This window comes from Xiphias gladius, chromosome 24, assembly GCF_016859285.1.
Source record: "Xiphias gladius isolate SHS-SW01 ecotype Sanya breed wild chromosome 24, ASM1685928v1, whole genome shotgun sequence".
Lineage (NCBI taxonomy): Eukaryota > Metazoa > Chordata > Actinopteri > Istiophoriformes > Xiphiidae > Xiphias > Xiphias gladius.
In genome coordinates this window covers 13,363,293-13,371,965 of record NC_053423.1, presented here as the reverse complement: position 1 = coordinate 13,371,965, position 8,673 = coordinate 13,363,293, and the positions used below count along the sequence as shown (strand labels likewise).

The following is an 8,673-nucleotide window of genomic DNA, read 5'->3' as shown; positions in this document are numbered from 1 at the left end:
ATTTTTTGCATAGGGCAGAAGACAGTGTACACCACTAATGCTTTTCAAAACGTTTAATTTAAATTAAAACAATTTGACGTAATTGTGTATCATTTTTCAAATAAAATCAAAACTCCCAGTTCTGGCTTGTTCGTGTTATTACAAAAAGGAGTTGCACCTCCTGGGACATGTTAGTGTCATACACACCAAAAGAAAAAAAATATAGTAAAACAGAAACAAACTTCAACATGAGAAATAGGGGGGACAAAAACTTCCAGGAAAATACAAAAGATCTACCGATGAAGAGAGGTGAGAGGACAATCACAGAGAAGAGCATCAATATTTTCAGTTTTAGAGAAGCGCAGGGTGAATCAGTCAGGTTGAGACAGAAACAACAAGAGAGTGTCCCAATTTGACACATTGGAAGAGGCACAAATACGATTAAAAGTTATTTAAAAAGTATAGATTAACTATCCACATACAGCAAAACTCCTGGTACTGAGTTTCAAATGATCCTTTCAGTGTTTGATCAACATATTTCCCTGAGAGTCCTGAGTAAAGAGCATCTCATCTTCCTCATCCTTCTCCACCAAAGACTTGAAAACACTAGTTCTCACAACCCCACTGCTCATGTTACTCTGATCTTTGAGTGGACTCCTGACTTGCAGACCTCTATGTGCGATCACCCTGAAGCCTTCAGAGTCCTGGGTAAACAACATGTCCAGACTGTCCTCATCAACCTCTCTGCTCTGTTGCTGGGGTGATCGTTTTTTAAAGGGAGTGCTACTCGGTTTTGTCCACTTGAACTGTGAGATGTAGCTCTCTTCTTTATCAGTCTTATTCCACAGTTGATCTGAATGGATGTGTTTTCGAGGTGATGCAGTTTTTGGTTCTGTCCATTTATGATTTGAAAGAAGTCCAATATGAGAGAAAGATGAGTGCTTACTTGGGGACTCTGAATACAAAAACCTGCTGTTTTCTTTCTCATCCTCCGCCTGAGAAGAATGAGAGTGTTTAAAGGATTTTTGAGTAGAGGTACTCCGCTTCAGATCCATCTGAAATCCAAAGGCCTCCTCACTTTGTAGACTGTTTAGGAAATTTGGCTCAGAGTCGTTGAAGATGTTCGCTGTGGTGTTTTTCTGATTAGTCGGATAAAATTCAATGTCAGAATATTGGCTATAGACGAGCTGTGGGTCCTGACTCCATGCCTGTGGAAGAGGCTGACTCTCATCTGTTAATGACGAGGTGTCAGTGTACCTTCTCTTACTATGTGGTGGATTAAACTCCTCAGATTGCTCTTCTTCAGACTCACAGTACATGTTTTGAGTAGCTGAATGACTTGCTTCACCTTGCTCCTGCCACACTGTTGCCCCAGACTCAGTCACATTTTCACTTTTCCATTCATGATCCACACCAGGCTCAGAGTCAGACTTTTCAGGATACGTTTCTCGTCTTCGTTTTGTCCCTGATGCAACAGGTGCAGGTGCAATTGAGGTCGATGCTGAGGAAGACTGCACTGGATCCATGTTTGGTACTTCAGAAGTAGACATCTTATTGAGAACTTTTGGCAGATGGAATAAGAGAGCATTTAGTTAACATAAAAAGAAATGAACAATGGCAATTTATACATCCAAGCAAGTCAACAGTCTACTGCAGCTTTACCAGCTTCTGACTGATTCTTCTGACGACAATAATAATCCCAAGACAATGTCCTGACAGCCTGATGGCAGCAGAGTTTTAAGAGTTTTTAAGAGAGACATTAAGACTTTTAGCTACTTACCTCTTTGCTGAGGTGTGAAGAAGGCTGATATAGAGCTTTGTTTGGTCTTTGGCATTTCCATTTTGGTCTGAGTGAAGTTGAGAGCCACAGCCAGACTGTATCCTCCACCTCCAGCGAAGGGGTTCAGCAGTTTAGAAATGGGACGGGCGAGACGTTTCTGAAATATTAGATGTGCAGAATGAAATATGGTCCTACTAAAAAAACTTAGTTTTAACAACAGCTTGAGAGGCTATTGATAAGATAGTTCTACTTAGTAATAGTGATATACTGTAAGTGGTACTTACTGTGTACAAGTCAGTAAATGCATTAAGTCACTGCTTTACTGAGAGGTAACAAAACAGCCATTTAGTCAGAATTTAAAGACAGTTTCCACAGTTACCTGTTTAGCTTTTCCTTTAAGATGCACTGTGTCCAGCCAAACACCGCACTCGTCTTGAGCAGAGGTCTGCAGTGCTGGTTTGGAGGTCTTCATGGTTGCGAGTGAAGAAAAGATCTAATAGATTAAATAAAAATATTTTTTGTGAGTAGGATAAACTAGGAAATCATCCGAAATAGGGTCACTCCAGGATTTATCTTGTTATGGTTGTTTCGAAGACTATTTGTATGTTTTCACGTTAAAGTTTTAATGAACGCTGTAAAAATGAATTCAAATGCACTTCCCGCCTTATTCATCCTGCATGACTGTTTTTTTTGTGTGATTTTTCTTACTATTAATTCACACTATCACAGTATAATAGTTCTGAGTTAGCCATCTTCGCTAACAGCTAGGCGGTGTTTATTAATCATAACATTGCTTAAGTTTGCCATATAACGCAGAACGATCATATCATACTTGAACTGACTTCATAAAGTTGCACAGGGATGTTCTCAGCCTTCTTTTTGCGCTTACTTATACCTATATAACTTAGTTAATTGTGTTTTTGTTTAGAAATTCGTCCTCGTTTCTGTTAGTTTGAGTCTGGCGCCTCGACGATGGGCTGTCTATGACGTTTGACTGTGTAAAAACAATGAAATGCGATCAAACCTTAAAATCCCTTCTTTACCGCAACAGCTCTGTTAAAATGTAACGTGTGAAAAATCCAAAAATAAACTGCTTTTGTTCAATACACAAGTATTAACATTAAAAACTATTCCTTTCTATTAAGGCACGACGGACAGCTAATATTTTGACGTGTGCTGGTCCTTACAGAAGGGTGTGTTTACGTTCACGTCACAGCAGTTTGCCGAGAGGGTGAGTAAAGTGTCTTTTAATTTCAAAGATTAAACACTGAGATTGCCATAACATAAAATGCTGCGGGCGTCCTAGCTCTATCATAGTAATGTTCACTAATACAAAGTCTAGTGTTTACAAACAACTACCTGCATGTGCTAGGTATAATAAATCATAAAGGAAGTGCTTAAGAGCTAGCCTCGACAGCTAACCTAAGGCTAGCTAGTTCGACAAAACAATACACTAAAGGCTGATGGTCTTTCTTCAGGGGGGAGGTTTTCCTCTAAGTGGATCTGTTTCTGTGGGTGAATGTCAGTGCTCAGCGAAAAAACATTTTTACCCTGAACGGTTTAACTACTACAGCCAGCCTCTAACATCTCTAGGGTGTTCATTAGTTCAGTCGCCCCTAAGGCTGGGCAAAAAAGAAACTAAAGTTGAGAATAAGGCTGTAATTGAAGATTATTTTTGTTATCGATTATTTTGCCGATTATTTTCTCATTTAGTCTATTAATGTGTGGTTTATAAAATGTCATAAAATAGTAAAAATGCCTATCTCAAATTCCCAAAGCCCGAGATGATACCCTCACATTGCTTGTTTTGTCCGACCTACAGTCCAAAATCCAAAGATGTTAATTTACCATTACATAAGACAAATTCTCTCAAAGGACAGGCTGCAACTGAGGAAGGTTTTGAATTTTTGCTTGAAGTACGACTGAAATGATTAATCGATTATCACAATTGTTCACAACAATTTTTCTGTTGATTGACTACTTGACTAATCGCAGCTCTATTTGAATATTTAATTTCTGATTTGTGCTGTGTAACTGTTAAGCCAACAAATTGTATTTCGTTTCAATGCTATATATACCATTGAACACTTGACTGGGTTTCCTTCAAGAAATTTACAAGTCTCCTGAATCCTGATGAATCCCTTGTAGCCTAAACAATACCCACACTTAACATTGGCATTTGCTATTTAACATTGCATGTAGTTTTGGCTGTGCGAGATCAAGGTGTGCTCTGCTATTTTGCAGTTCAGTTAGATTTGGCTGGTTGTTTTTGGTCACAAACACTAATGAGTTATTAGACAAACTGTAACAGAAATCTTTTTGCAGATTAAGTTCTGATATATCAGCATCATGTTCCACGGGATACCAGTTACAGGAGGTGTAGGAGGAGGTAAGACATTGAAATGGATCTAATATCTACAATTTAGGTTTTCAGATTGTAAAAGCATCATCCTTTCAAAAGTTACTGCCAATAAATGTCACTTGAAACATTTCATTTTTTTTTTTCCTTAGCTCCGGCCAATAAACCAGAGTTATATGAGGTAAATGTTGCTACTTCTAGTGAGTGCTTTAATTAAGGTTTGGCAAACATGTTTAATCTGTATAAACTGTAATGAAATACAGTCATTGGTGATATTACAATTATCTGATCTATCTGAATTGTCTATCATTATTATTATTATTATTATTATCATTATTATTATTTTTTTTTTTTTTTTTGCTTAAATTTACTTGGAAGAAAATCAAACCAACCATTTTTATGGTTACGGCTACAATAAATACTTCATTAAACTGAACTAAATCCAGGGATAAAATCAAAAATATGTGATATTTTACATGTCAGCCAGAGCCAGTGTGTCACCATGAATCATATCTTTTCAGGAAGTGAAATTATACAAAAATGCAAGGGAACGAGAGAAGTAAGTGTCAAATAAATTTCCAATCACCAGCTTAATATGAACACACTAGATTCATAATGGTGCCAGTGTTGTAACATTGTCAACTTTGTTTCAAAAGGTATGATAACATGGCCGAGTTGTTTGCTGTTGTCAAGACCCTGCAGGCCCTGGAGAAGGCTTACATCAAAGACTGTGTCACACCTAATGAGTGAGTTATACCTGATTTTATATGTTGTGTTTAAAAGACTGACAAAAATACCACTTGTAACCTGATAGTATGTCTTTATTAATGTGGAGGATTTGTCTGTTTCAGGTACACTGCTTCCTGCTCCAGACTCTTGGTGCAGTATAAGGCTGCTTTCAAACAGGTGCAGGGCTCTGACGTTGGCTCCATCGATGATTTCTGCAGGAAGTACAGAGTGAGTTCTGTGTTGGAGTGCTGTTAAGTTCTTGACCCTTCTGACCAATGTTATAAGTTAGATTTTATTTCTGTGGTGCTGCCTAAGTAAGGATCTTGCTCCTTTCAATTTGTCCCCTAGCTCGACTGTCCACTAGCCATGGAAAGGATTAAGGAGGATCGCCCAATCACCATCAAGGATGACAAGGGCAACCTGAACCGCTGCATTGCAGATATCGTTTCTGTACGTCCTCTCAGTCAGTCAGTTCAAACTGGAGGTTTATTTTTTAGACGCGTTCCAGAATAAGAAATGTTGCAGTTGATTTTTGGTCAAATGATTTAGTGTGTTCAGTTTGAGCACTAAGTGGCTGAAGTGGTTTCACTTCATTTGGCTCAGTCATTGAAGAATGGGAGTGGGTGTTGCCAACTGTATCCACTGCCAACTTTTAACTCAGCTCATAAAATCAGCGGACGGATAGTGTGATACTGGCAAAGACTATGTGCCCTGTTTGTGTTACTGGAGGCAAAAAAAACTCATATATCTTGTTGCTGACCGTGGAAGTTGGAAGATATGTTGAGCGTTGTCTCATTGTGTGTTACTTTCTATCGTGTTATCTAACCTTCAGCTCTTCATCACTGTGATGGACAAGCTGAGACTGGAGATCAGGGCCATGGATGAGGTAAATGGAAAAGTGCAGAATGTTGGCAGACTTATCGTACTGGTTGCTTAAGTGGATACCTGACACTTTTTTGTTGAAAACTTGACGTTTTCCTTTGGTCCAGATCCAGCCAGACCTGAGGGAGCTGATGGAAACCATGAACAGAATGAGCAACATGCCCCCAGACTCAGAGGCTAAGGACAAAGTCAGCCTCTGGTTAGTTACACCGGGCCACCCAGTTTGCAGCATTTATATGGTTAAGCCTCATGCCAGTTCAGTGCAGGATGTTATGTGCTGTTTGAAACTCTAGTCACAGGGACACACGCACATATTTGCTCAGGTGGGAAGGGTTGTGCAGAGAGGTGTCCATGAAGTAAACTAATACATTTTCACTAATGAACATTTACTGCAGTCTGTTGCTCATGAGTAAATGCTGTATAACACGTCAGACAAAACCTGGAACAATTATTGTAGTCGGTTCAAAAATGTATTTCTTTCAGTTGAGAAAAACAGAATTTATGGCTCAAAAGGCTAAAAGTCTCCGACAATATAAACAATAGTAGGGTTATAGCAGCTAGAGGTTAATATTAACCTATAGTAACTTCACTCCCTGGTCTGTTGATTAAATACACCTACACAATCTAATGCAAATCAGTACAACAGCTGTTACACATAGTCTCTCTTTACGAACCTTATAATGTCCAGTTTTTGTTAAAACCTTCCAAGAGGTGTTAATTCAGCTATATATTTATTACTGAGGTCGAAGTTAGCGGTGCTATCGTACTGCATTATGCAGAAACATGTTCCTAATTTTCTTCTGGCCCCATGTTTGGAAATGGAGTGGGCAAAACATTAGACTACTGCTATCTGCAACCTCAGTAATAAACATGTTGTTAAATTAATACCTGTCTGACAGTGTCAATCAAAACTGAACATTAACTTTTTGTAGGTAGATTTTATCCTGGAGCTGTTGTATTGCTTTCAATTAAATTCTACAGGTGTACCTAATCAAGTGAGTGTACGTCGAGTAGTTACTATAGTAGTCTGAAATCCCCCTTGGATGGCACAGCTGAGCATTATCAGACCTCTGTAAATTCCCTGTGGAGCTCAGTCTGACAGCTCGTGTTGAAGCATCACACCAGAAACCAATGTGGGTTTTTCTCTCGTCACTGCCTCGTTGTGGAAGGGCTCTAAAAGTCGACTTCAACAACTCCACAGGTTTATTCTTTAGTTTGTGGGAGCACAGCATTCAATTGGCAGTACAAATTTCACAATGTACTGTATTAAGTATATTATCATCATAGTAACTTTCCTTTGAAAAGAATGAAAAGGAGGGAAACTTGACCTTTCATTGAATGTGATGTATAAGTAGGACTACTTCTGCAGTGGCTAAAATGGCTGCACTGATCCCCAGTAGCGCTGCACTTATGCCCACTCCTTGACAACTCTTCGTTTTAAAACCTCAAGTCAACTCCATTACTTTCAACAGTTGGTGTAACATAGGGTACGTTCTGTATCAATTGTCATCTTTCTTGATTTTTCTCTCATCAGGTTGACCACCCTCAGCAGCATGTCGGCCTCAGACGAATTGGATGATAATCAGGTGCGCCAGATGCTGTTTGACCTGGAGTCGGCCTACAACGCCTTCAACCGCTTCCTCCACTCCTCCTAAAGCATCTCTTCATCATTGAATCATCTGTCTGAGATTCTGACTCTTGATACCTGCTAAGTTAAAAGAAATGCTCTACTTTCTCCTTATGGTTATTGGTAGGGAGGGGCTTTAAGTCCGGGGACAGGTTTTCTCTCACCTGCTTCCCCAATTATTTCCCTTTCTATCTCTAAATTTGTTCCCTATGTGTTTATCCATGTTTCGCACAATTCAAACTCCCATCACCTTGTAGAGTATACTCCACTGTTTGTGGTACATCGTGCTGCTTGCAGCCTTGCCTTCTGGGCTCTTCCTGTGCTGTGAGATGCTCCATTGGCCTGTTTTCTAGCCAAACGTGTGTGATAAATCCTTTAACTCTGGCTGTTAATTCTGATCTTGACAAAACAGTTAACTTCTAACTTTGTACTGTAATTTCAAAAAAGGTCTAATTTTATACTTAAGTTTTGCAGAGCACCAACAGAGAAGCATGAATCAATTATATTGGACATATTCTGCACATGAAGAAAAGGTTGCAACAGCCAAAGCCTTTTTATTATTGGAAAGATAAATATATATTTTTTTCTTTATGGTACCCTAAATGTATCCACTATCTGCCACCTGGGGACATTTTTTTTGTTCTGTGTACCACAATTGTTTTCCCATTACACAAGTTTGTAATGTAGAATCCTACACTAGCGTTTGTCAATAGAGTAAAAGAAGCCAACGTAGGTAACAGTTCATCTTCTTTGTCTGTCGATTAACTGATAAAATGCAGCTGAAATAATTGTTTGGACTCTGAAGATGATTAGACTGCACTTCACATTAATCATTATATTGAAACTATTGTGGAAGGAAATGCTTTTGTTTGTTTGTCTACATTTTGTCCTATGTTAACATGCCTAATCCATATTTCCTTTAGAAGTGAGGGTTTGGCCACATTAAGTGGGCAAAAGAGAGGTGGACACCCCCCCCCCTTATTTTGCTTACTAAATATGTTTCAACCCTCAAACACCATTAGGGAGAACATATTTATTAAGATTTATCATTGTAAATAATAGTTTTGATTTTTAAATAAAAGCATGTAACATCTTTTTAGAAATAAAGTTGAAAAGTCTACCTCCAACTTTATGTCTGTTTTGTGTGCATAAGATGAAATTTGTTCATAAAGTTGTTTTTTTTCTTGTTCAAAATGTTCAACTTATGATTTGACAAGTTTAGAAATGTAACAAAGGGGAAAAGGCTACTTTCCACACTTTATTAATCTGCACATATTTATAGATAATCTTTTAAGGTGTTGAGATTTTTATTTATCG

At 38.5% G+C, this 8,673-nt stretch overlaps 2 protein-coding genes across 5 annotated transcripts; one reads left to right on the top strand and one right to left on the bottom strand.

The window, feature by feature from the left end:
• Positions 1-38: 38 nt before the first annotated feature.
• LOC120786251 lies at positions 39-2,887 on the bottom strand. 3 transcript variants are annotated; one of them, XM_040121573.1, is made up of 4 exons: positions 2,784-2,887; positions 2,139-2,252; positions 1,760-1,916; positions 39-1,540 (listed from the first exon to the last, which is right to left on the bottom strand). In XM_040121573.1, the coding sequence occupies exons 2-4, from the start codon at positions 2,229-2,231 to the stop codon at positions 498-500; spliced, it is 1,293 nt and encodes a 430-aa protein (XP_039977507.1). In that variant the 5' UTR covers positions 2,232-2,252; positions 2,784-2,887; the 3' UTR covers positions 39-497. The 3 variants fall into 3 exon arrangements, with proteins under 3 accessions (XP_039977507.1, XP_039977505.1, XP_039977506.1); XM_040121571.1 differs by lacking the exon at positions 2,784-2,887 and adding an exon at positions 2,592-2,736; XM_040121572.1 differs by lacking the exon at positions 2,784-2,887 and adding an exon at positions 2,602-2,736.
• vps28 (VPS28 subunit of ESCRT-I) lies at positions 2,249-8,476 on the top strand. Of its 2 annotated transcripts, XM_040121574.1 has the most exons (11): positions 2,249-2,279; positions 2,905-2,990; positions 4,085-4,148; positions 4,271-4,299; positions 4,640-4,677; positions 4,775-4,864; positions 4,970-5,075; positions 5,196-5,297; positions 5,680-5,733; positions 5,837-5,928; positions 7,264-7,384. In XM_040121574.1, the coding sequence occupies exons 3-11, from the start codon at positions 4,109-4,111 to the stop codon at positions 7,382-7,384; spliced, it is 672 nt and encodes a 223-aa protein (XP_039977508.1). In that variant the 5' UTR covers positions 2,249-2,279; positions 2,905-2,990; positions 4,085-4,108. The 2 variants fall into 2 exon arrangements, with proteins under 2 accessions (XP_039977508.1, XP_039977509.1); XM_040121575.1 differs by lacking the exon at positions 2,249-2,279 and having other exon boundaries at positions 7,264-8,476.
• Positions 8,477-8,673: the final 197 nt, after the last annotated feature.

What these genes read in the sequence shown, in the direction of transcription:
- LOC120786251 (XM_040121571.1), bottom strand. An exon ending in TTAAAGGAAAAGCTAAACAG is followed by an intron (nt 1,917 to 2,138) that starts GTAACTGTGGAA and finishes CTAATATTTCAG; the next exon opens with AAACGTCTCGCCCGTCCCAT. An exon ending in CTTCACACCTCAGCAAAGAG is followed by an intron (nt 1,541 to 1,759) that starts GTAAGTAGCTAA and finishes ATCTGCCAAAAG; the next exon opens with TTCTCAATAAGATGTCTACT.
- vps28 (XM_040121575.1), top strand. Translation starts at nt 4,109, where the DNA reads ATGTTCCACGGGATACCAGTTACAGGAGGTGTAGGAGGAG. An exon ending in GCATTGCAGATATCGTTTCT is followed by an intron (nt 5,298 to 5,679) that starts GTACGTCCTCTC and finishes TCTAACCTTCAG; the next exon opens with CTCTTCATCACTGTGATGGA. An exon ending in AGATCAGGGCCATGGATGAG is followed by an intron (nt 5,734 to 5,836) that starts GTAAATGGAAAA and finishes CCTTTGGTCCAG; the next exon opens with ATCCAGCCAGACCTGAGGGA.